This window comes from Balearica regulorum, chromosome Z (genome assembly GCF_011004875.1).
Source record: "Balearica regulorum gibbericeps isolate bBalReg1 chromosome Z, bBalReg1.pri, whole genome shotgun sequence".
Classification (NCBI taxonomy): Eukaryota; Metazoa; Chordata; class Aves; order Gruiformes; family Gruidae; genus Balearica; species Balearica regulorum.
In genome coordinates this window covers 71,552,100-71,578,999 of record NC_046220.1, presented here as the reverse complement: position 1 = coordinate 71,578,999, position 26,900 = coordinate 71,552,100, and the positions used below count along the sequence as shown (strand labels likewise).

Here is a 26,900-nt window from a genome sequence, read left to right as displayed (position 1 = left end):
TTTGTTTTCTTTATATTTGGTTATTTATACTTTGTTACTATTTATATTTTTTTGTAATTCATTCACACATTAATTGCTAGTGCCTACATTAATTTATCCTTCACTTTTGGAAGTTTTTCCCCTTAGTAAGTTGCACATTTGGGCTGCAGCAGCTTAAGTTTACCTTGAGTATGAGGAGGAAATACTTTCATCTTAGAAGTAATATTCTACTGCAGTATCTCTGTTCTTACTTTAAATACTGAACATTAGTTTGACTCTCACCTGGCACCAGAAAAGTTATTTCCAGAAGAAATCAGTGAACACAGGAGAGACTGCTTTTTCACAAAGGTACTTTAAACTACAGTTTGGTAAGAGAAACAGAGAACCATTAACAATGGTGGAGTGAAAGGAAAGTGGAATCAGCTTCATTATTGGAAAAGAGATGGCAAATCCATGCCATTGGGTTGTACTTCCTCAAGAGTTAAGGCCAAGACTGCAGCAGGCTGCCCTCCCCCAGCTGCATGGCTCTAAGCAGGCATCTCCCGTCCAACAGGGATGGCATTTGTCCTGTACTGCAGTAGGTCAGCACAGGAAAGTGATTAGTCCTCTGTATCAAGTACCACTGGATCTAAGCAAGCACCTGTATTGTCGGAAGGATCGAGGCAAGGACTACACAGCCAAGTCAGATCAGATTAAACTGTCATGAGACATGGCCTTAGCCACCCTATTCTATAATCCAGCCACTCCAGTAAATCCTTTTTCCATGCCACTTATTTTCCCTGAGCCATCAGCTGTACTATACCCATAAACAAGCATTATGGCCAGTCTCTACTAGCTCCTCCATACGTTTTCAGGAAGCTATGCTGTGTAACTGTCACTCTGTAAAATTGATCTTTCTATAGATTAGACCAACTGCTTTCAAAACTTCATTTACTGCAACCATACAAATCCTTTCTCAAATTGTGTCTACTCCTAGCATTGGTGAGTTGACTCTGCCCAGCAGCTAATAGCTCAGCACAATAGGGAAGAGAACGGGAAGGATAAAAATGATAAAACCTCATGGTGGATATAAACATAGTTTAATAAGAAGAAAGGGAAAAAAAGTGACACAAAGGCAACTACTCACCACACCTCTCCAAAGCAGACTGATACCCAGCCAGTCTCAAGGCAACCTTCCCCAAACCCCACCCCCTCAGTTTCTTTGCCAAACATAACATTATATGGCATGGGTTATCCTTTAGGCCAATCTGCTCAGCTCTCCAGGGTGCATCCCCTCCTAACTTCTTGCTCACCCCCAGCCTAGGAAAGACTAGATACTATGCAAGTACTGCTCAGCAACAGCCACAATGTTGTGACTAAATCGTAACATCTGTGACAAACAATGTTATGAATGCTTTAGTCACAGATGCAAAACACAGCACCATATAGCTGCTATGAAGAAAATGAATGCCATCTCAGCCAGACCCAGTACAACAATGTAGAGTCCAAGTAAAATTTAAATGCCTAGATGCCAAGCATTATCTTCACTAGGAAATGTTACTCACTTGCTTACTCCAGATCTAAATCGATGTTTAAATTTGGGGGTGGGGCTCCAAAGGCAGTTTAGGATGATCCAAACCTTACCTCTCACAGCCCCATCACCTCCTGCACTAGTGGCGTTAGCGCTGGTGCAGACAAAATGGAGCAGTTCAGGAGTTGATACAGCTAAAAAGCTACTATTTTAGGGATGAAGCAGCTAACCATCAGATCACAGGAACACTAAACCAGGAAGGAATAAAGAAACTAATACAGATCTAGATTGACAACACTTACTTCACTATAAACAAGTAAATTAAGACATGCTTGCTTTTAGAATTAGTTCCTGTGGAACTCGATTAACTTATATAAGTCATCACATACCATCAATGCTACGGAAGTCCAGTAAGTATGTCCTGCTGTCCACCTGATACAACTGTAGACTCATTTTGGAATATGCACTTGTCACTGGATTCTTCCTTCGAACACGTAGATAGTATGGATTTACAACCTAGTACAAAAAGAGATTTGAGCTAGTAACTAGAACCGCTTGAGAAGTGCTGCAGATTGGGGTTTTTTTTCATTTTAACTCACTGGTATTAAGAGAATTCAGGCTTATCTGTTGGTTTGGTTGGTTTTGGTTTGGTTCTTTGGGTTTTTTTAGTTGGTTGTTTTGTTTTTTAGCCAATAGAAAAAAAACCCCATTTCTACAGCCACCAACAGAAAAGTTACACATGTTAGCAAGACTGTTTCTCCTGTCAGCACGAATAGCCTCCCCCACAACCCTTCCTGCAGAGCAAGCACAAGCAGTCAGCACAGGCACGAGATTATTTTCCAGCATAGGAGAACATAATTTCAGACTTCTAGGCTATGTAGAACACAGCTCAGACAAAAAATTGCTGTTGTCTGTTGTAAAGATCCTTTATTCTTTTACCTTCCATTCATAATCCAGTTGTTTAATTGCTCGACAAACTTCAGCCATGATATCATTTGGTCGACTCTGACTCCGTATTCCCAAATGCCACTTCGCTCTTCTTACACCTTGGTGTTTTGACTTCTGTGGGTTGAGCTCATCAAGAGTATGGCGGGGACGTGGTGCTTCAGCTACTAAAAATGGCACTCTCTCAGGATGAGGGCGAGACAGGTGGTGATCATCAAGAAAAGAATCTGGTGGGCTTGTAGCCAAGTAGAAGTCTTTGGCCTCATTCATTATTCTTCTATTATCTATAATGAGGTGATAAGCAACTGCTAAAGGATCCTGATGATTTCGGCTGTATAGACAACTTAGTACTTCCTCTTCAGTGCATTCAAACTTCTCACACACTTCCTTTAAGGCTTCATCATCAATCATGGTAGAGCTATACGATGGGTCTTCAGGAAACAAGTATTTGGGAAGGTCCTGCTTAAACCATTCATGTTCCCTAGATTTAAAAATAAACCTTTTTAATATTAAATTCTTTTAAAAATAAACCTAATACAAAAAGAATCAGTTGTCAGTCCAAGTCCCCTTCTATGCAGCACAGACACTGAAGCAGTACATAATGGAAAGTAATCTCCTCCTTCACAAGGTTTTGCTAGACATTTTGCAAAAGACTGGAAGAAATCCTCTTTCCTGTAAGTGTTTCAGCTACCTGAGCTCCAAAAATATCTTTGTGTAACTCCTCAAGCAGCTTTTTTACATAAATGGTGTATTTTTTACTATGTTAGTTTTGAGATATTTTCAACTGAAATTCTTATACTACCCACGTGAGTTATCCCTCCCCAAGTACACACATAACAATATGTAACAAAACTAAGAAATGTTGATGCTGAGTAATTTTTTGGTAGATGCTTGGATACGGATTTTTGAACATTAAAGTCACAATTCACTCCCCACCCCAAACAAGTTCCCTATCATTTTTTCATTCAGAACACCCCCAGCTGTCTCCAAGACTTAAAGAGTTGAAGGAAGCTATGGAATCATCAAAACTGTACCTCTTTACTACTATATCCATGGGCTGGTATTCATAAAAGGGAAAAGGAAAGATACAGAAGGAACCAAACACGTTGCCCAATCATGCAGAAAAAATAAGATTGTCTTGTGTGCCTAGAATAAGCTGCTTAACCAGCCAAAGGGTATGGCATGACATTAATTTTTAAAATATTCTAGCCTATAGCATAAAGACTTGCTACAGATTTAAGAGCAGTTATATGGATGTCATGGTTTAACCCTGTCCGGCAACTAACCACCACACAGCTGCTTGCTCATGCCCCAACCCCACGGTGGCTTGGAGGGGAGAATCAGAAGGAAAAAACTGAGAAAAACTTTGTGAGTTTCTCCACAGCAGAGATGCCAATCCATCCACAGTTGGTGCCTCCACGTCTGTACAGCTCATTATTGCCAGGGTGTGGGTGTATGACATCATACAAACTTTTGCCACATGGACCGCCTGCACCAGATTTCATTCAGGTCTTTGGCTACCTGGTCATTACAGATCCCCTCCACCACAGCCAATTCCCTCAGATACAGGGCACCTCCCTCAATGGTGGTCCACTTGCTTAGGGAATTTGCAAGTTCTTCCTTGAAGGAATACCTGTCCTTCACACTCAACAGCAGTTGCCTCTAAAGACTGAGGACCCCTGCCCCTTTTACAATCCCTTTGTCATGGCCTTATCCATAGCAAGGGATCTCAGCTGCCAGGCTTCCTAACCCTCTAATTCCTGACTATTTGCCCCAATATCCAAGCACCAGAGTTACCAGCTGAGAATTAGCTCACCTGGTTGACAGCTGAAATCTCTTCACATATCTCACAGCTTACTTAGTATGCACTGTATCCCTATCTCATTTATGATTTCATAATCAGTCTCTTCCTCCTCCTGTTCCTGTGACTGCCTTGTTGCAGAACAGGCTGCCTCTTCGGATTCTCTCCTGCTCCCTCTCAGGAGAAGCTTCTTCATCCCTTACTAAATGAGTTGACTTCCACTTTGATTGTTTCTTTTTAATTTTAAGGGCAACTGATATAGTTGAAGGCTGGGTCTCTGGCTTAGCCACAATGTCTGTTTTCAGATCCATAGACTCTCTCTTCTCTGACGGTATGAGTGCTATCGAGCAGTGTTCAGCAGGTGCAGGGCAGGCCCCAGCACAGTGCAGTAAGCTGTGCCTCTCTGAAAAAAAAGATGTCCTGGCTATTCCAAACATTCTATCATTTCATCAGGATCTCACACTTGTTTGGGAGTCAAGTCCCAGACCAAGCTTTCTAGATACCTGCCCATATTCTCCCACATGCCTTGCCACCCATAACCACACTATTGTGGGGCCTGGGTGATATTCCTAAATAGCTCATAAACCTTAGGAACATTGTTTCGGCTTTTTCTAAGAAACACTAGTAGAAGTATTTTGATTACCCAAGGATGTTCAACATACTGAAGAGTTGTTGTAATGAGGGAGAAAACATCACAGAAGGTGGTGGTGAAGGTGCCATTCTGTATTTCCTCCACAAAAAAAAAACTCTCAGAAAAGGATAGTTTTTGTCTCCATGAGATGGTACCTGAAGTACAGTAACAGCTTCAGTACAGAGCTCAAACACCAGATTAAGCTCAAGGCCAGTGTTTTAGTAATAAGTCTCCCAGGCAAAACATCACTAAGCCCTACAAACACAGCCAAAACCAGTCTTGTACAGCAAAGAAGGGAACATGACCCAGATAAGATAAATATCAAGAACAGAACAAACAGTATGTGACCAGCCACTGTTAACTGATATAATTATAAATTCCATCTTGTATGCTCTGGTCAAACCTGTTATTACCTAAACCCCTTCAAGCCCCACACTGGGCACCAAAAAGGACTGTTGCATTGTAACCACAGACAGCAACTAAGCACCACGCCGCCAGTTGCTCACTACCTGCCAGTGGGATGGGGAAGAGAATCAGATGGGTAAAAATGAAAAACTGAAGGGTTGAGATAAAACCAGTTTAATAATTAGAAAGATTTTAAAAAAAAAAATTAAGAAAAAAAAAAGCAAAACAAACAGGAAAATAAAACCCAGGAAAAACAAGTGATACAAATGAAAACAATTGCTCATCACCGACTGGTGCCTAGCCTGCTGCCGAGCAGCAGCTCACCCCTGCCAACCTCCTTCCCAGCTTATTCCATACCATATAATGTCATGCTCAGCAATCTACTTTGATCAGCTGGAGTCGGCTGTCCCAGTTTCCCTTCCCAACTTTTTGTGCACCTCTAACCTACTCACTGCAATGGCAGTGTGAGGAGTAGAAAAGACCTTGACATTGTGCAAGCACTGTTCAGCAGTAATAAAAACATCTCTGTGTTATCAACACTATTTCCAGCACAAATCCAAACCATAGCCCTCTAACAAGCTACTGTGAAGACATCCCAGACAAAATCAGTACAATGAACCAAGATCTTGTCAGTGTGATCCTGAGAACATGCCTCAGCACAAATGTGTTGAGCAAAATACAGTTTCTTCAGAAGTAACCAGTTAATTTGGAAGCAGAAAACGCTTTTCCTATACTACTACAAAGCACAGCACTAGCTGGATGACTGAACTCAGAGGACTATTTTGTTACTATTCATTGCAGTAGGCCTCTCCCCTTGCATGCACACAGCCTCCCCTAGAAGAATGAAGGTATTCGATTAAACTCAGTTTGTCCTTTAAACTGTGAGGTGACATGTTTTATGACTAATAGAACAGAACTGTTTTGGATTCAAAATCTATCCATGTTCCATAACCAATGTTTTTCAGCATCTTTTTCACACCACTTCTCTTCTGGACATAGTTAACATGACTGAGATAAGCTGAATTCCTATCCACTTGAGTTTTACAATGCTTAGTTCTCACAGTGCTTTGATTTATGCAAGAAAGTACTTCCCATTGTAATAAAGTACCAAGGGATAAGCGCATCATGTTTTTTGTTCTACTGAAAGAACATGAACATTGCCAACTTCCTAACTTCCAACGCTAAAAGAAGCAGTATTTTCACTACGGTAGTATATCAGAGCTCTCGCCTTAGCTTCTCAGAAGAACAACAGGAAACCTAACTAAGCTGCTGCATGACGTACACCTCTATCAGCTACCAATTTTTTTTTTTTTTTATTTGATCCACTGCACACTTGTCAGTCACTTTCTCCACAATCTCCTCATGGAATCTGGAGTCCATGATGGCTATCTGTACCTACAAGCTTTAACTTATCAGTGTTTGCTGCAGTAATTATCACCCATACACAAATTCGTGCCAGAGTTTTGAAACTAGAAAGTGCTATGTTGCATGTGGAATATTGTCTTAACTGAAGATTTTTCATATTCTGAAGAAATATTAATAAAAGTGGTAGTTACCAGATTAAAGACCTATAACTTCCTCTCAGACATTTACAGTAGAGAATAGTGGTTCTTAACAGCAAAGACTTTTTTTTCCCAGAGAAATCAGAGTGTTGTTTTTGCAAACCACTCTGCAGGTAAACAGCTTTGCTATAGTGGTCTTAAACCTAGAGTTTCTCAGAATTTCTATATGTAATGTACGTAATTTGTTTTACTGTGATGTCCAATAGATACTTCATTGGCCACTGGAGATCAGAACCACTAGAAGTTGAATTTTCATCTCAGTCTATAAAACACAAAAAAGTTGTACGAATGATTTCTTTGTTCTGCATATTTGCACTAAGATTATCATTTTGGCGTCCTGTGATCAGACATCAGTTAGTGTTTTACCTAATGTCTCTGATTGTTGCTCTCTTCATTGGATCCACTTGCAGCATGTGCTTCAAAAGACTAATTACAGACGGATTCAGGTACTGAGGGGTATAAAAGATACCATCACATATCTTCTTAAAAAGAGTTGGCACGTGATCATCATCAAATGGAAGCGTTCCACATAACAAAGCATAGAGAATAACTCCACTGCTCCAAATATCTACTTCTGGACCTGCATATAATCTGGAAAAAAGTTAATTATTAGTGATTTCTATTTAATACATTTAAATAGATTTTTTTTCCTCTACTTTCTTACATTGTATCACAGTAATTAGAAATGTATGAACTTGAGACAACTAATCTGCAAGTACATACCACTGTTAGTCCTATGCCATGCCTCCCTTGACCTTTAGTGTCCTTCCCCTTCAAATATGTAACAGGGCACAAGTACACAGTTTTCCTCTCTTGTATAACAATAATCCACAAATGCAATTTAAGACAATGGCAAACTGAAAGAAACTGGCACCTACTACTAAGAAAGCACATAGTTATACATAGTTACCACTGTTCTAGTGAAATCTGTTCAAAGTCATCTATACCCCAAATCTGGGAGGCTGAAAAGCTTAAGACAAGCCCATAAAGCAGAATTTGTCACATATTCTGTGCTACTGCCTGAATAAAACAGACATTTTGCCTCCAATCAGCAGGAGGTAATACTAGGATGGGTAACTGAAAGCAGCAGATTTGACAATCATTGAGTCCAAAAAAGGGGAAGTTACCTTCATGTTGAGTATCTAATCTGCAGCAGATATTTCACTGCTACTCAACTTCACAGCAGACTTTGCCTGTAATTCTATCCGTACCTCTACTTCCAAGATCTGAGCTGTAAGTGAGATTTTTAAACCAATTCAGGCACACTGTACACACTGGATTTGGGACATCAGACATCACCTCCACCTTACAGGAACTATTCAAAGCTAATTCTTAGAAGCCTTAAATATTCATGAAAAATTATCAAGACAAAAGTTCAGCCCACAGTTTCTCAGCATCACGCCTGTCAACTGCACTAGTTTTGTAGCCTTTAGAATCAAGCAGCAAAATGGCTAAAGTACATGCACACATGTATCCAATATAAAAGAAACTACCTTCCTGAAATCACTTCTGGTGCAGCATAGTTAGGGGAACCACAGCTTGTTCTTAAAAATTCTCCATCTGACATCATATTTGAAAGACCTGAAAGTGTATAAGAGTAACTACTAAAAATTCAGAGAGCAAAATGATTTCACACTGCATATACCACCTAGAACAAATCACTGGTAATTCAAGTTAGAATATTAACAAATTTATTTCAATAAAGAAATAATATGGTTTGGAATTACTGAAATTTTTATATGAACATACCCTATAATCCTCCATTTAGTTTACCAGAAATTTAAGTAACATCAATCCGTTACCGCACACAACCTAGAAATATTTGAGAACATATTCATTCCAAGACAAAAACCAGTCCAACTGATATGACATAGACATGATAGAGAAGCAAGTTGCTCTATGAGAGATGGAGCTGGATAGCAGCATATGATTTTTGTCATTAACAAGGAGGTCTTAAACACATTTGCTTCTAAATGCCATAGTGGAAGATGCTACCACAGAATTGCCTAAAATTCTGTAAGGTGTTTATATAGGACAAGGGAACTGAGGAGTACGTGTGACTTCACCACAATTTAGACACCTACACTGCTCAGCTGGTTCCTGAATCACTGCAGTTCAGTAGTTTGATTTTTAGATATTCTGTTAGTAATTAAAGTGTACTTCAGAACTAAAGCCATCTTCATTCACCAGCCCTCAGTAGAGTCTAGTAAAGAACTACCACTTCCAGATTAGCTGTGGGAAATGTCTTCTACTTTGCTCACTGGAGGCTGCATGATCAAGATTACCATAAATCAGAGAACTCAGTCTCCAAGAAAGAAATATGTCTTTTTATTGGGGGGGTTGGGGGAAGAGGGGGAGGAGCAGGGAAGAGGAAAGAGTACAGCTTGGATAGCTTTCATATTCTAATACACAAAAGCATTTATTAAGCTCTTGTTTAATACAGTAGTGTATTGTTTAATACACTAGTGACGATTAACTGAGTGCTACAGCTGTGTTGATACTTAAGTTACAGGAAGGTATTTTTATAAGTTTCTGTACTTCATTTCTTCACCATATAATCCATTTCACCCAAAGCATTTTTTTTTTACACACAAGAAACCAATACGATTCCCAGTACCCAACATACTTGAACATCGTACTTTTAAAATATACTTAGAATATTCACCATTACTTAGCACCTTTCATCAGAGGCCTCAAAGTGCTTTACAAGGGCAGGTATTATCCACTGTCAACAAGAGATACACGATGATGATGACACAGCAGTATGGATACCTTACTATGCTTATAGGGTGAAGTTTCCTGATTCAGATAGTTCCAAGAACTAGCTGCCAGTCATCTCAGCAGCTGTGTCACAAGCAGCTAGTATAAACAATTAAGCTTTCTATTAGTTAGGCAGGTATATAGCTGTTGGAGCGAGTCCAGAGGAGGGCCACAAAGCTGATCAGAGGGATGGAGCACTTCTCCTATGAGGACAGGCTGAGAGAGTTGGGCTTGTTCAGCCTGAAGAAAAGGCAGCTCCAGTGAGATCTAATTGCAGCCTTCCAGTACCTGAAGGGGCCTACAGGAAAGCTGGTGAGGGACTGTTTATCAGGGAGTGTAGTGACAGGACAAGGGGTAATGGGTTTAAGCTAAAACAGGGTAGATTTAGATTAGATGTTAGGACGAAATTCTTTACTGTTAGAGCGGTGAGGCACTGGAACAGGTTGCCCAGAGAAGCTGTGGATGCCCCCTCCCTGGAAGTGTTCAAGGCCAGGTTGGACGGGGCTTTGGGCAACATGGTCTAGTGGAGGGTGTCCCTGCCCATGGCAGGGGGGTTGGAACTCGATGATCTTTGAGGTCCCTTCCAACCCAAACCATTCTGTGATTCTATGAAAAAGTACAGGAGTTTGCAAGATTAGCTGTTCTTATTTTACCTTTTATGCTTTAATTACATTTTTTCAATCACATCTTTAGAGTTTTTAAAGTGAATTTACAGTAGTTTAATAGGACAACTAGTGAATTTTACTATAGCATTGTGGTTCTTAAACACGATGAACTGCCCTTGCGCTTTCAAGGGAGCTAAGCATCTACATTTTACAAATGGTGAAACAGGCAATAGGAGTGAATTTTGAAGTGGAAAGGTCAGAAGCTAAGTCTGTTAAGCATTTCAGAGAAAATACTGTTAAGCAAAACTAAACAAGTCAGTTCACAATTTCACCCAGTCACAGAAAATACCTGAAAAGAAAGCTTGAGAGGAGAACAAGTGCTACACATGTGCAAGAACACAATTTTGCTTTACATTCGTAGTCTTCAGGTTCTTGTATTGTGTACCACCAAAAGGATATTAAAGTATACACATTTTATTAAATGTTCCCCATAGTAATTAACAGTATCTAAATAGCACCAGAAAAGCGATTGGATATAGAACAGCAATGCTTACCAAAGTCAGCTATCTTGGCATTCATGTGTGCATCAAGCAGTACATTTTCAGGCTTCAGATCTCTATGTACTACCATATGCCGGTGACAGTAATCCACACCAGAAAGGATTTGCTGGAACAAACGTCTACTTTCCTTCTCATCAAGCTAACACAGACAAAGATTTTAAACAATTACCAGACAGTGGAAGATAACTTGTTTTTAATTTATATGAATTAAAGGAAATTTTCACATGACCTGAAGCTATCATTTATAGTTTTGATACTTTACACAGCAGATTATCAGAACTTGTGTCAGAAAGCTGTGTAGCTTATGTCATTTTGTTTGTACCACAGCTCTAAAATGACTAAACCAAAATACACCCACCAACTCAGAAAGTCACTGAAATTTCTCAATCACACTTTTGAAATTGGTTAGGTAGATGTTACATACTTAGTAGCTAGAAACATTAGCACCCAAACATTAACTTTGTCTAATTGGAATATCAATGAACTTTTAAGCACATCATAAGATTTAAGTTGACAAAAGCTGCTGACATGCAGCACATAAGTGATATATTTTAAATGCTATTTAATTTATGCTATTAGCAGCTAGTTCCAAGCAGCAGACTTAGCTGGGCATTTCCTGTGAACATGACCTAATCCATGTCAAAGTTTGTTCTAACAACTAACTAAAAGTATCCTGGCTATCTAGATGGTTTGTCAGAAATGAGTTCAGAGCTTTCAGAGAAACTGTTCTACCAGTAGAAGAGGGTAATAAAGGCACAATGGTAGCTTTCCAATAATGGGTTATACTGTAGAAATAGTTTTCAGCTATTCCAGCTGGATACATACCCATGCAGTTTGTACACAGTAATTGTAGATTAACATATCAGTAGAGGGGAAAAATGCTATGACAAATTCATACGTAAAGATCTGCAATATGTTAACATATAACCATTTTTACTTTCAGAACAAGATGTAGTCATAAAGTATATTTTAATCGCTAACAGCAAAATTAATGATGAATACATAAAACCAAACCTTCGTTTAACAGAGTGTGACCGGTACCCCCTGCTCCTAACCTGTAGTAATGTGATTAGCATAACTAACGTCATTTTATGAGGCAAGCAGCCATTCTGTAACCAAGTAAGTCACATATTTGTGCCCTTTCCTGGGCCCCAAAGGTCCTGTGAATCAAGCAAACCAACCAACTTTTTCTTCCCCTCCCTACCAACCTCAAGATTCCTGGGCACCAGCCAGATTACTCCCTTCCTCACCCACCTTGAAGGTCACAGGCACCTGGCCAGCCAGGTGGTGACGACCCCCTCACAGAACAGGGAAGCATGGCAGCACCCAGAGCACTATACAAAAAGTCAAGCAGTTACAACTCCTAAGTGGGGAACCTGGAGCAGAACCATCGCTGGACAGTGAGACCCATGAGACCCCAGTGTCCAGGGACGCCTCCACTGTCCTCTGCTTCCTCCAAGGATGGAGTGACTTGTATTCTTTCATATAATTTTTGAGTCTAGACTGTGATTGTTAGACTGATACAGTAAACCATGTATTAATATTTGACCCTATCTGCATAGGATCCAGGTGATTAGAAATCATACAGAATTTATAACACAACTTCACGTATTACGCTACTTATAAATTGTATGACATTTATTCTGCTTGTAGAAATCGTGTGCCACTCTAAACATAAATTCTGTGCTACACTAATCATAATATCCTGTTAAGAAAATAAAGCTTTAATTAAATCATTGTGCCAAGGATCCCCAAAAAGAACCTGTCTATACTCTCCATGTTGGGTGACACAGGAATGCTACAAAAGCAGTAACAGAATGCAAGTCACTGATCTGTACAGTTGGATTACTTCTTACCCTTCCATTTTTACAGATATAATCAAACAGTTCTCCTCCTGAAACATACTCCATCACCATGAAAATGTCAGTTGGTGTACTGATGACCTGGTACCTGATAAGAGAACGTATATATTAATATATGCATTCAGTAGAAGATGCTAGTTACATTCAGTTAAAACCAAAGTTGTGCAAAGAGTCAGGTAAAAGTATACTTCAAAATATTTATCAGCCAATTTACAGCTATTTCTTTTCCTTTCACTATGTAATGCCATCATTGACAAGACTAGCAGGAAATTTGTATTCCTCACCAGGAATATCAGTCTTTGTACTTTCAGAGAACTAAGCTTAGTCCAAATTATTTCAATGAAACTACTTACAGTGCTGCCTTGCAGACAGCTTGGTGCAGTGTGGAAGGAATTCAAAAGGACTTTGATAGTGTCTCAAAAATATACACTTTTCATCCTTAACTTACAAAAAGTCTGACTTGCCATAAATAAAAAGTGTACTTCAAGACTAGAAAAAAAATTGTTTTAATAATTGTGAACATTATCTTTCACAAAGAGAAAACTATCAACACTCTGGTTATATTTTTATCAGTCTACTTCAATTAAGTTTCCAAAAAAAAAAACCCACCACACTTTGAAGTTTTGAAATTTCTGAAATAACTAGCTTATAGCCAAACTCCCCATTTAAGAGATTTTGATTTTATTCTACATATCCTTACCTAAAATTTGTTTAATTTTTTTCCCCTTACAGCAGTCAGAAGTGATCAATTTTTAATGGAACAAGAAAGTGAACACTGATAACACTTCAGCCAAAATTCAAGTCTATTGAGAAGACAGGAGGTAGCAATTGGATAAAAACAAATGTTTCAAGGTACTACATTTAGGCATGCAAATGTTCAAATTGTAATAATTAACTGAATTCACACATACACTATAGAACTGCAACGTTCTTCAAAATGCTGATTCCAAGACAAAGGGGAAAACGGATGTGCTTCAGCTTACTGAGACAAGTTATTCTAGAACTACACAGACAGCAATGAGTTCAGACTATCCAGGTGAATGTGTGTATCTATTTTAACAGCTTAGTATTACAGTGTAACATTTCACTAACCTCAATACCCTTCTGAGAGTTATCAACATGATATCTTCAAAGGCAGTTTTACCTAAAATTTTATAGACCATGATGCTTTACCTTCATCAATTTTCTCTCTAATATCTTGGTTGAAAGTACCTCATGTACTTAAATATCAATAACATTCTGAAGCCACAGCTAAGACAGTACTACAGAAATGGTATTTTAATCCTTTCAATTCAAAAATTACAGTGGTGCTTCTCTATAGTCATCTCATTTTTCTGGTTACGGAAAAGGAGGCTGTGGAACACTTACATACCTACAATATAAATAAGGTTATCAAACCACACAGCACAGATGACAAGAATGCAAAAAGAGGCAATGTTACAAAGGAAAACAAGATGCATTCTGTTGCTAGCGGTCAAAAACCACAGAGGACATGCCGCAGAGGTGTTAGTTACAGCACAGTACAGAAAATCTTATTGCAACAGGCTTGCAATTGTACATACTGCTAAAGCAGTGTATGAAGTTTTTCACAAAGCACAGCAACGTTCCAAATTAGACATCACGTTTCCCATCATCTCCTACATCTTACCCTTTCTCTCCACATACAGGATAAAAAAAAATTCTCCCCATAATTTCCTGAGAAAGAAACTGTCATCTGAAACATACTAAATTGACTCAACAGTTTAGCAACACCACAAGCACACATTTCTGTTCCACCTCCATATCTCAGCTGGTACAATGACCCTTTGTTTTGACTTTGTTTTGCATGTCCTTTGGACTCGTTCACGAACTCTAACTGGCAGCACTAGCAATTTTGCAACCAAATCAGCTCAACAGTCTTCTGAAAACTAACCCACTGAAGAAGTTAGTGAGTTGATCTAACACAATCCAGTTTAGCTTCCCGAATTAAAGGGAGCGTTATAGGGATGGCATCTGTCAGTGGCAGCTGGGTCTGAAGACAAGACACTGTCAGTTAAAAAAAACCCCTAACACCGGCACCGTAATTAAGACAGTGAAAGTCTGGAGGTGCAGGTTAACTTTACAGGCAATGAAAGTAAAAACAAAAGAAATCAATGTAATTTATAATTTATTTCCTGAGACCAGACATAAGTGGTCTACTCTGAGACATATTTAACTGTACTCTGAATTCCACTGATGAACTATTGACCAATTAGCAGATGTAAACAGGCACACTATAAATACCACATTTAGACAAGTGGCAGCAGCTATACTGAAGAATTCTGAAATATCAATCCCATTTAACAAACTGCACATCTTTATTTCAGAAAAAAATCTCACAGAGCACAATCTACATTGAAAAACTATAGATCAGTGACCAGCACACCACTAAAAACTTACTTTGAGTAAGAAAAAACAGTAAACTTACTATAGAAATGCCCTTTACAATCTTATTCTAAATAACTCATTTTCTAAGCAGAAAAAAGATCAAGTATAACCAGAAGAAGAAAAGTGAAGTAGCAGCCAAAGAGATGGATGCTACTAGAAGTACCCATCATGCCCTTACCTTTCATATAGCTGTCCAAAGAATTTGTAAGCAAAGATCTACTGGAAGCTCTGCAGAGAAGATCTGTAATGCATTTTCACAAAACTAAGTACACTGAAAATGGTGGCATACTTGGAAGCTGGTTACTTTCCCGCCAAGATACTGCTAGCAGTATTGCCCATTAAACATGTTTCAGATTAGTGAGAAAAAAAAAAAAAAAAAGAGATTACTGCTTAAATATGTTTTATTATAGCAAGCAAAACTTACAGCTTAATTATATGAGGATGCCTGAAGAGTTTGAGGTTCTGAATCTCCCTGCGGATTTTTCCTACCACATCAAGGCTGCGAATCTTCTGTCGATTCAGGATCTTCACTGCAACTTTATGCCCAGTTAACTCATGTTTGCCAACTGCAAGGAATAAGGAAGTATTTAGTCAGGGTTTTAAATTGCTCCTTTAAGACACTAACTTGCTTATTTTGACTGCAGCAAAGAAATACAAGTTAAGATGTTAGCATTCCACATACTCCATTATCTTTGGGGAGGTTGAAAACCAGATGTCATGTCATTTCTTCTGCCCTATTCCAGTTTCTCCCACAATTCTATCATTAGCAGAGTAATGAGATGTAAGAAAAACTTTAAACCTAACCCTCAGAAGTCTTGCAGCATGACTACATTTTTGTACTATTGCAAAATACCAAAGCATATCCCAAAGTACTGCCATCCTTGCTAATTAGGGAGACCATTTCCTCTCCCTCTGTAAGTCACTGCAAGCTTTTGGCTCACTTGGTAACCCAGTCAGACACGTTCTCCTGCAGCTCTTCTACTTCATCTGCAAGGATCAACTCTTACTGAAGAAATCACTGCTATCTGTCCCTCAAGAAGCCTGTTTCAGCAATTACTCTGAATTACCACTAAGAGTATCTGATCAGTTTACTTGACAAATAATTATTTATCTGTACTTGGAGCAGTTTGACCCTATACAAGCTCCAAATTCTATGCAGCAAACACTAGAGCTTTATTATATAAAATAAGTGGCAAAAGCTACAGGAAACGCACAAAATAAAATCCAATAGTAACTACAAGAAGCAATGTAAACATGCAACCTCATACATTTCCTACTTCTTGGAGAGTTTCACTTTTCTTTCAACAAAGGAACTCAAATTGTAAAACATTTCCTAGACGGTTATCGCTCTTAAAGTCCTTAGTTTTGCAGGTGCTATTGGAAGTAGCCACAACAAAGTTGCTAAGAATATTCTTCTTCAACCAAACACTGGATCACAGACAAACCACAGAAAGTATCTCTTCCACTAAGGCTTCGCTATCTGCATTGGTTTCTTCTCACTTGAGAATTTAACTAAGCCCTAGGCTTCAAGCTTTATTTAAATATATCCATGGGAAGCTGTGATAAACAGCAGTGATCCACAAATATCATCCTGCATTCAACAGATAATTTGGATAGAATTAGCAAACACCTATCAATCTGTAAATCTCATTCCCACCTCAAGACTTTCCTGCCGCCTTTTGCCTCTATACTGAGCTAAAAACCAATGCAAGTGAGAAGAAATTCTTAGCAGAAACACAGATGTAGTGATAAGCGTCTGAGTGACTGTTCTTACAAGAAAAAGATAGCCACTGTGTAAAATACAGCAGTTTGTCTAAACTCCTGTAGGGAAGTAACTAACTTGTTGATCACCAAGACCCTGGACCATCACAATCCACTCATTCAGAGGAGCCATTACCTAAAAATGGCTACAATAACCAAAACACTGGACAGGCACATTTGAACTGCTGACGAATGCAGGACAAAAGCCCACATCCATCACAAGTTCTAGACAGACCATAAAGCATTGGTAGGTGAGTGCCTAGAACTGTAAAATCATGTCACCTATGAGAATTATTTGCTTTCAACCAGATCTACAATTAAAGCAATTACATCCCCTTTGTCGTCTTCTGTTCAAAAGTGATTGAAGTTTTAAAGGAACACAACAAATTATATCACCTATGTTCAAACCCTAAGGAGTAATGAATCATTAACACAAAACATTAGAAAAGCAACTATTCCATTTGCATTACAGAAGCTTTGCCTACCAATAACATGAACTGAAGCCAGAAATATTTGGAAAAAAAATCTTTAATAAGTTAACATTTAAGTTTGGTTAGTAAGGAACAACTTCTTACAAACTAACAGTTAGACACATGAATTTGCATCTTCCTTTGCTTTACAAATTAAGTAAGTAGAATATTTGAGCAATTGTACAGCTTAGCATATAAATATTCAGTTCTGACATGTATCGTGTTAAAGTCTCATTTATGAGCCAATTTGTTTCATTTCTGATTTGTCAATCTAGCTTAGATGAAAACTGGAATTTCAATAACTCAAAAACATTAGAAAGTAATTTATTAGCTACAACAATCTACATTCAACATGCAAAGCACATAAGAAAAGTTTTTCAAAACATTTTTCAAAGTAATTGAACAGTAACATCTGCAGTTGACTGAAACAAATTCTAGCTGTCACAGCCTACAAGATTTTGTGCCTCAAGCCTTGATTCTATTCATTGACTGGGAGAAAACAAGATTTTTTGCTTCTTCAACTCTGTTTGCCAACTTTGAATAAATTATTGTAATGAATACATACTGTGGTTTTGTGCAGGTGCAAAAATATCCCAAAAAGCTTGGTCACTTGCTTAAGACATTTCAAATTCAATCGTTTTTTCTTCAGTAGTTTTTGCTTCCCTTTAATTCAATTTAAGATTATAACAAATCTAGCTTTTTAAGATACAAGTTTCCAATAACTATCTACTTCATGAAATAAAACTGTTTTCTTGGACATGGTTCAAGGTATCTACTATCAGTAAAACAGCAGACACTACCTGGTAACAGACTGCTGACTACTTCTGAATTCAGCATAAAGACAGAACTGAAAGCAAGACCTCAGATGACAACATCACTTAGAAAAGAAGCCAATATTATCTTTCTGAAAGCTACTTTGTATTACCTCTTGACAGAAGTTTTACCTATAGAAGGGAAGGCTTATAAATTACAAGTAATCACAATGTATGTTAGTCACCCTAATCCTCAGTCAGCTATCAGTCCCTGAAAAGAATCACTGCAAAAAGTTCACTTTACAGACCTAGTATTGCCTTATATTTCTTTACTCTCTGATAACGCCAATTGCCTTCAAGCTTCACCATGGCTGTACAGAGCACCAAGATTTCCCAGACAAAGACAGTTTCAAAGCAGCAGTGACTTCCTTTAACTGTTGAAGTGCAGGAGCAACAGCTTCTAAACTCAATCCAGCAGGTCTTGAGTTGGAAAAGAAAACCAATTACGAGGCTATTCAGAGTAAATACAAGATTCTTATGAAATACTGGTACTAGTCATGAAGTTTGTAGAAAAAGAGCTGAACAAGCCTATGTTGTATTTAATGAAACATTTTCGCAATAGGTCAAAAAAGCCAACCCAAGGCTGAGAGAAAAGTAGTCTTTAAAAGTATGAGCTAAACACATGTTTTCACTAACATACAAAAAAATGAGTTAATCCTGTGCAAAGGTATATTGCTTTACAACATCATCAGATAGCAAACTGATCTTCACTGTCCATATCCAGGTCTTTTATCACTGCCTTGACCAAGAAGCCATTTACATCAGTTTTGCAGTCTATACAGACCAAGGTTTTTAACCTATAGATCGGAACAAATACTGTATATTTACAACCTGAAGTAGTATCCCTCATTTACTCAATACAAATCACTGGAAGCCTGACTACTCTTCCTTTTACAAAAGCTAACTTTATTTCCAAAAAATATCTGGAGATTAAAAGTTTGCATTTGGTGTCAGCAGGAAACATCAGCAGTGTTTTGTTTGGATTTTTTTTTTTTAATTAAAAAACCTGAAAATAGAGATAGATGTTTTACACTGAATCCTGGTAAAGTTTTAATAAGAATGCATCTCAGTTGATTTAGGTTCAGTACTCTCTTCTACCCCACAAGTTTTCACTTCGATGGCGTTTTAGCTCTGCCTAGATATTGGTTAGAAACAGATGCCTCCTCCATGAACACCCATCTGAGACACAGTCAAGTGAATTAAGTCAGTCAGTAGTTAATTCAGGCTGGTGCAGCCAGATGAACAGTTAAACTGGAAAAACATCACATCAGTAACAGTTACCTTTGAGCGTAGAAGGGTAAGCAAGCAGCAGGGTGAATTCATCTGATAGCTACCTTCAACAATTATTAAGTAAAGCACTGGTTTTCTAGTCCTATCTTTTCAAGCTGCCACTGCTGTTAAAGATCAAGAAGTTACATGCCTGACACCCTACATCACATGAGCTTAAGGAAAACCCTGAATTAAAAAAATGAACAATAAATGAAAATTCATTAAAGTTTTTCACTTTATTGTGAATTGATGAAACCATATCAGTCAACAGAAAGGTAACATTATGAGGATTACAGGAAAACAATCATAGATCTGGTATTAAAGGAAGAAAATGTGTGCTCGGCAGGAAAATCAGTGCATCATAAATAAAATACGCCTTTTACTAAATACAGCTCAAGCAAGGCAAAACTAACACAGTACATCATCTAGGGACAAGGAAAAAAACCCCAAAGCTTAAAACAATTTGTGTAGGAAAACAGAGCATTAGTCCAGAAACACTAACAGTTGCTTCCACATCCTCAATAAATTCCCAAGCCACTTAAGAAAGGTATTCAGTATGCAGAATGATGCTGCATTTCGCCACAAGGTGATTTCTCCCCCATCTTTAACAAAAATATATTCATACATGCATATAATCAATAGTTACAAAGCAGCCTAAAAGAACACCTAATGTCAGTCAAATAAGGCAGGAAGAGGGGTATTATGGAAATAAAGCATAATTAAAATGGCAGGTCTAGGTTTTTGGGGGTTTTTTACTTAAGTGTTTCAAACTGTTTAATGAAATATTAATAGGAGTAATGTTTAATAGCACATTAAAATATTAACAGTAGCTCCACAAATTAACCATCTTTCAAGGTTTCAAATTCAGGCACGTTTTTGCCAATACAGATAAGAACAGCTGCACTAGTAGAACAGCATTCTCTGAAGTTTAAGAATATATTAAAACATTTATGGGTATGCCAAGCTTAGTTTTGTGCAGTGCACTGGGGGGAAAAAAAAAACAACAAAGAGCTTCTGTGATGGGGCTACAGCATTGATGGATAAGGGAAGAGTGACTGACAACATCTACCTGGACTTGTGCAAAGCATTTGACACTGTCCCACATGACATCCTTATCTCTAAATTGGAGAGACATGGATTTGATGGATGGACCACACGGTGGATAAAGAATTAGCTGGATGGTCGCATTCAAAGAGTTGCGGTCAACAGCTCAATGTCCAAGTGGAGATCAGCAATGAGTGCTGTTCCTCCCGGGTTGGTACTGGGACCGGCACTGTTTAACAACTTTGTCAGCAACATGGACAGTGGGATCGAGTGCACCCTCGGCAAGTTTACCGATGACACCAAGCTGTGTGCTGTGGTCGACATGCTGGAGGGAAGGGATGCCATCCAGAGGGACCTGGACAGGCTTGAGAGGTGGGCCCATGCAAACCTCATGAAGTTCAACAAGGCCAAGTGCAAGGTCCTGCACATGGGTTGGGGCAATCCCAAGCACAACTACAGGCTGGGCAAGGAATGGATTGAAAGCAGCCCTGAGGAGAAGGACTTAGGGGGTTGACTGATGAAAAGGTCAACGTGATCCAGCAATGCGCGCTTGCAGCCCAGAAAGCCAACCGTGTCCTGGGCTGCATCAAAAGAAGCGTGACCAGCCAGTTGAGGGAGGTGATTCTCCACCCCTAGTCTGCTCTCATGAGACCCCACCTGGAGCACTGCATCCAGCTCTGGGGGCCACAGAACAAGAAAGACATGGTGCTGTTGGAGCAAGTCCAGAGGAGGTCCATGAAGCTGATCAAAGGGATGGAGCACTTCTCCTATGAGGACAGGCTGAGAGAGTTGGGCTTGTTCAGCCTGGAAAAAAGAAGGCTCCGGGGAGATCTAATTGCAGCCTTCCAGTACCTGAAGGGGCCTACAGGAAAGCTGGAGAGGGACTGTTTATCAGGGAGTGTAGTGACGGGACAAGGGGTAATGGGTTTAAGCTAAAACAGGGTAGATTTAGATTAGATGTTAGGACGAAATTCTTCCCTGTGAGGGTGGTGAGGCACTAGAACAGGTTGCCCAGAGAAGCTGTGGATGCCCCCTCCCTGGAAGTGTTCAAGACCAGGTTGGATGGGGCTTTGGGCAACCTGGTCTAGTGGAGGGTGTCCCTGTCCATGGCAGGCAGGTTGGACCCAGATGATCTTTGAGGTCCCCTCCAACCCAAACCATTCTATGAGTCTATGAAACAACATTTTTGACTCCTCCCCTCAACCACGTAGTCCCTCCATGAGGAAAGAAAATTTTATGCCTGTCTTCTGCCTTATCTCACTTCCTCTCTATTTAAGAAGGTGCTAAGTTCCCAAGGAAAGGAATGGTAACTCCAGTTGCCAATGTGGGGTCACTGCTCGCAAGTGGCTGGGAGTGGGAGTGTCACTTTATAAGCCGGTCTTGAAAAAAGGAGACTTGAAGGGCTCTACGCTCAAAATATTTTCTGCTGCTTTCCTAGATCATCTTAGGGGCAAATATAATCCTATTTTCTATACATCAGTAATTTCTTCAGAACATGCCAGCAGTTGAAAGAGGTTGTACAGAGAATATACAATGGAAGATCTACACTGAAAAAAAGATACGACATTAAAAGCCAGCAAGCACACCAGATACAACAGAATAAGCTGCAGGTTTTTACTGGTTATAATTATGAGCAATCCATTAGGTTAATGTTGTGGTTTAGCCCCAGCCAGCAACTAAGTATCACCGACTTGCTCGCTCACTGCTCCCGACCTTATACACTGAGCATGAATGACATCATATAGTAATGAAATAACCCTTTGGCTAGCTTGGGTCAGCTGTTCTGCCTGTGTCCGCTCCCAGCTTCTCGTGAAAATTAACTCTGAGCCAAAAACCAGGACCATATCCAGCCCTTATTCTATACCATCTATGTCATGCCCATACCCTACATTTTCCAATTGGTCGTCACCACCACTCTTCCTGTCTTTGAGAGATAAATATACATGCACAGATAGCATTCCCCTAGTCTATGGGCCATCCCTCTAAAATTCCTTGAGGTACACATTGGACTTCGTCATCCTTCTGCATCACCCATCAAGTGCACCCAGGCCCCTGAGCAAAGGCAATCCCATGGATGGCTTTGCCTTTGCCTGAAGCAGGGATAACCCAGACTGTCTTCCCCAACATGTTCTTCATGCGCACTACGGGGACTTTATCCTGTTGTACAGTACATGGAAGTTTTGATTGGGCAGAGCGACACAATGCAGCAGGACCCATCAGGGAACAGGACGTATTGCTTCTCATTTCTGGTAGTTTATTATACAGTGGGGCCTCTTCAGCACGTGTCACCCCCTCCTCTGGCGACATTCCAAAATCTTTGCCTTCTGGCCAGCCCACAGTCACTTCCAGAATTCCTGGGTAATTGGGGTTTCCTATTCGAGCCCATGGTGTGATCAGTGCAACCCACTTACTCCACATAGCATCAGTCGCATGGTGTGTAAAGGGGACTCTCCCTTTGAACATCCAGCCCAGCACCAGCAGTTGGGGTGCCAGGAGGAGCTGTGCTTCATTTACCAACCACCTCCAATGCAGCTCAAACACCTTCATATGCCTACAATATCTCTTCTTCAGTCTGGATCAGTCCATGGCAAATGGTGGAGCTGTGTTTCCACCCCGGGGCAGCTGGTTTCAGATATACTGGACACCCCTCCAAGTGAAGGCAAACTGTGGCCTGCACTCTGCTGCTAAAGGGATTGAGAAAAACGCATTAGCTATATCAATTGCGGCGTACCACTTGGCTGCCTTTGACTCCAGTTCATACTGAAGTTCCAGCATGTCTGGCACGGCAGCACTCAGCAAGCAACGTGACTTCATTCAGGCCACGATAGTCTACACTCAGCCTCCACTCTCCACTGGACTCCTGCACTGGCCATATGGGACTGTTAAAGGGTGAGCGGGTTCTGCTGATCACTCCCTGGCTCTCCAGTTGATGAATCAGGGAGTCTCAGTGTGATATTACCACCGGTGCACCCCTGTGGTAGTGACTGGCACCCGTTGTTCTTCAACCCTGAGCAACCCCACAACAGATGGGTCCTCTGAGAGTCCGAGCAAAGTAGCTAATGGTTCAATTTCCTCTGTCTCCATAGCAGCTGTACCAAAAGCCCACTGGTACCCCTCCCTACCCTCTAATTCCAGGCTACTGGCCCCATTATCCGAGCAGCCAGGTAACAATGTGCTCACCTGGATGGCTGCTGAAATCTTTTCACATACCTCACAGACCACTCAGGGACAGGGATGTATTTCTTCTTCTGTATAGGGGCAACTGATACCAGCACAGGTTGTTTTTTCTTTGGTTCAGCTGCACTGCCAGCACAAATGTGCAGCCACAGTGCCTGTCAGTCTGTTTTCCCTCTCTTCCCCCGATGGTGCTGCCAGCTGTCAAGCAGTGTTTGGTAGATAGTGGCCAGGGCCCAGCACAGTGAAGTAAGTTGTGCTTCTTTGGAACAGCCATAGCATTTTCAAATATTCTATCACTTTATCAGGGTCCTGTAGTTGTTTGGGGGTGAAGTTCCAAACCACTGGGGATGAAGTTCCAAACCACTGGGGATGAGAAGTTCTCTAGATACTTGCCCATACTCTTCCACATGCCATGCCAGCCCTGACTATCCAGCCTCGGGGCAGATCTCTGGGTGCTATTCTTAAAACAATTTTTTGCAATCCTAAACAACACCTGAAACACATAGAAATAAGAGCATGCTGGCTTGAATATTCAAAAGATAGTCAAAAATCTCAAAAGCTGCTGTAACCAACCTGAGGAAAAAGGAGCACAACAAATTACATCACCTATGTTCAAACCCTAAGGAGTAATGAATGAAAGAGCGAGAGAACATATCCCCTCCATCTTCCCCGTGGATTGGCTGCGATTATTAGTCAATTCTGAGAGATGTTGTCTGAGGTACGGGCATGACAGCAATGCCACATACAAATACCAGCTTAGGCTCATGGCCAGTGATGTTATAAGTCGATATTACATGGCACAGCAAAATGTGAATCCTGACTCGTCTCCCAGAGGTGATAAACAGCACCGCAGGGAATACATACAGCAAGTACGGGATTACGTGCCACAGCCATGTAAACAAACATAACACCATTGTGACCAGCAACTATTCAACTAATAAATGCATATAGCAAATTTGGTTTTCACATGCTCTGCTCTGATCCGTCATTATCTCAACCCTTTTCGCCCATCGTTGGGCGCCAAAAAGGACTGTTGTGATTTAGCCCCAGTCAGCAGCTGAGAACCATGTGGCCGCTTGCTCGCTCACTCACTCCTCTCCCCCTTATATACTGAGTATAACATTATATGGTATGGAACATCCCTTTGGCTAGTTTGGGCTAGCTATTCTGGTTAAGTCCCCTCCCAGCTTCTTGTGAAAATTAACTCTATCCCAGCTGAAAACCAGGACAGTTAAGCACAAAAAGCCGTATTCAGAATACAACCTGAGTCTAGTCTAACTCATTTATGAAAGGATGTTTTCAATTTGCATACCCCAATATTTGAATATTTCTCACAAACAACACAGCAGGAACAGTATAAGCTAATGCAGTTTTGCAACCCGTGGTGGACAGCACCAAGGGAGTCCTTAATTTCCATTTTATTTCTACTAGGCTTCATATTTGCAGCACGGTATCTGTACCCCTACTGGGAAAAGTTTTTGAAGTCTGAGCTGAAAAAAAACGTTGATAACCACTGGCCAACTAGATTTCACATAAAGTCTTTCCACATCTGTGTGTCAGCTACATTGCCAGTTAGTCAAATAATCCCAGGCTCATATTTTTATGCTCCTTTCTCCCTTCACAGAGGGAGAAATCTTGCCTTCCTTATAAGGACATCAAGTGTTAGTATTTGCACAGCAAAATACAACGTATAGACAGCTCAACAACTAAGACTGCCTCCTTTCGTTACACATCCAGTGCTATTTTAAATAACTGCAGCATCATTAGCTTGCAGGAATTATTTCCGTAAATACAAAAGAGAAAGCTGCTTCTCCCCTAGCCATTACTTCCCGCTGCGGGACTGCGAGTCCCGTCCCAGCCCCGGCAGGTCGGCACATACAACCCCTCTGCCCGACAGGCGCTTTTTCCACAACCCCGCGCTCAGCCGGCGGCCCCCACCCCGCAGCCACGCCGGCTGGGGCCCAGGCTCCAACACCTTCCGGCGGCTGCCCCGGCCGGCTTGCAGTCGTTCCCCCCAGCCCCTCTCCCTCCGCCCCCGTCGGATCGCGCCACCAGAGCCGCCGCAGCCCAGTGACTCACCCGGCCCGGCGGGAACGGCCGGGCAGCGCCCAGCAGCTCAGGTTTCCCGGAGTCGCCCCCGGGCGAAGCTCAGCCCGCCGCAGCGCTCCGGGCGGGAGGCGGATCGGGACCAAGCCGGGGTGCCCCCCACATTCCCCTCCCGCCCAAATCCCTCCCCCCCCCAAAACCTCGGCGGCCGCCTAGCCCCAGCGGACCGGCCGCCGTGAGACGACCGCAAGCCGCAGCGGCTGGAGAGACTCCGCTGCTCTGCCCCGACACGCCCGCTCGGCGCGCTGCCCGCCATCCCGGCTGGGCCGTGCCGCTCCGCGGGGCAGGCGGCGGCCCCGCTCCCCGCCGCTCACCCTTGACTTTGCCGAAGGTGCCGACGCCGAGAGTGTCGCCCAGGATGTAGTGCCCGATCTTCACCCGCCCGTGCTCGTGCTTCTGTTTATCCGCCGCCGCCATCTTGAGCCAAGGGCCGAGTCTGCGCATAGTACCCGCCCGCGCGGGGCCGGAGCGCCGGCGAAGGAGGAGCTACCACACAGCGCCCGCCCGCACCGAAACCCGGAAGCGAACACCGTACTTATGGTCTTCCCCGCGCCCCCCGAGCACAAACCATTGCGGTTCGGGGGGAGGCCTGAGTCGGCGTCGCGGCTCCCGGGGTCGTGCGGCTCCTTCTGGCGGGGCGAGGCGAGGCGGCGGGGTGGGAGAAACAGTCACCGAAGGCTGCAGGGCGGAGAGAGGGGCCGGGAGAGGGCCCCGTTTTTACACACACATCCCCGAGGAGCGGAGGGGATTCACCCTCTGGGTTTCTGGTTTGCGGGGGGGGGGGTGGGGGTGGGCGCAGGGCTCGCACCTCAGCGGCGGTGGCGGTTCTCCTCAGCGCCGGTGCGGTGCCAGGGGCTGGGCTGGGCTCGGCTCCCCGGTGTTGGGGGCTGCACCGCCGGCGGGTCTGGAGAGGTACCGCCTGGAAGCTGAAGCTGCCCCGTGTTGCCGGCTGGCACCGCCATCGCCGCGGGGCCTGTGCCCGCGGACAGCGGGAAGCTGGGGCTAAGCGCTCCCCCACCGCTGGCCGGCCCTCCGGGCGCCAAAGTGAGGGGATGTAGGGGACACACACGTACTTTTAATTGAGAAATGGCGGTACTGCAATGAGACCGCCCGGCTGTCTGCGTTGCCGCAGGCGCGGGGTGCCGTGCCGTGCTGGCTGGGTGGCAGCTGAAGGCGGCGGGCAGGGAGGGCTCCAGGCGCTAGCGGTGCGCTGTGTTGGTACCGCAGTGTTAAGG

The 26,900-nt window shown here is 41.9% G+C and overlaps 1 protein-coding gene across 1 annotated transcript in view; it reads right to left on the bottom strand.

The window, feature by feature from the left end:
* The window catches only part of PRKAA1 (protein kinase AMP-activated catalytic subunit alpha 1), a 29,831-nt gene extending 3,338 nt beyond the window's left edge, over positions 1-26,493 (bottom strand). Inside the window, exons 1-8 of the mRNA XM_075741322.1 lie at positions 25,980-26,493; positions 15,451-15,592; positions 12,615-12,708; positions 10,753-10,897; positions 8,327-8,414; positions 7,200-7,424; positions 2,429-2,915; positions 1,879-2,005 (exon numbers count right to left, since the gene is read on the bottom strand). Coding sequence (XP_075597437.1) covers positions 1,879-2,005; positions 2,429-2,915; positions 7,200-7,424; positions 8,327-8,414; positions 10,753-10,897; positions 12,615-12,708; positions 15,451-15,592; positions 25,980-26,109 — 1,438 coding nt within the window. The 5' untranslated portion in view covers positions 26,110-26,493. The remainder of the gene's footprint in view (positions 1-1,878; positions 2,006-2,428; positions 2,916-7,199; positions 7,425-8,326; positions 8,415-10,752; positions 10,898-12,614; positions 12,709-15,450; positions 15,593-25,979) is intronic.
* Positions 26,494-26,900: the final 407 nt, after the last annotated feature.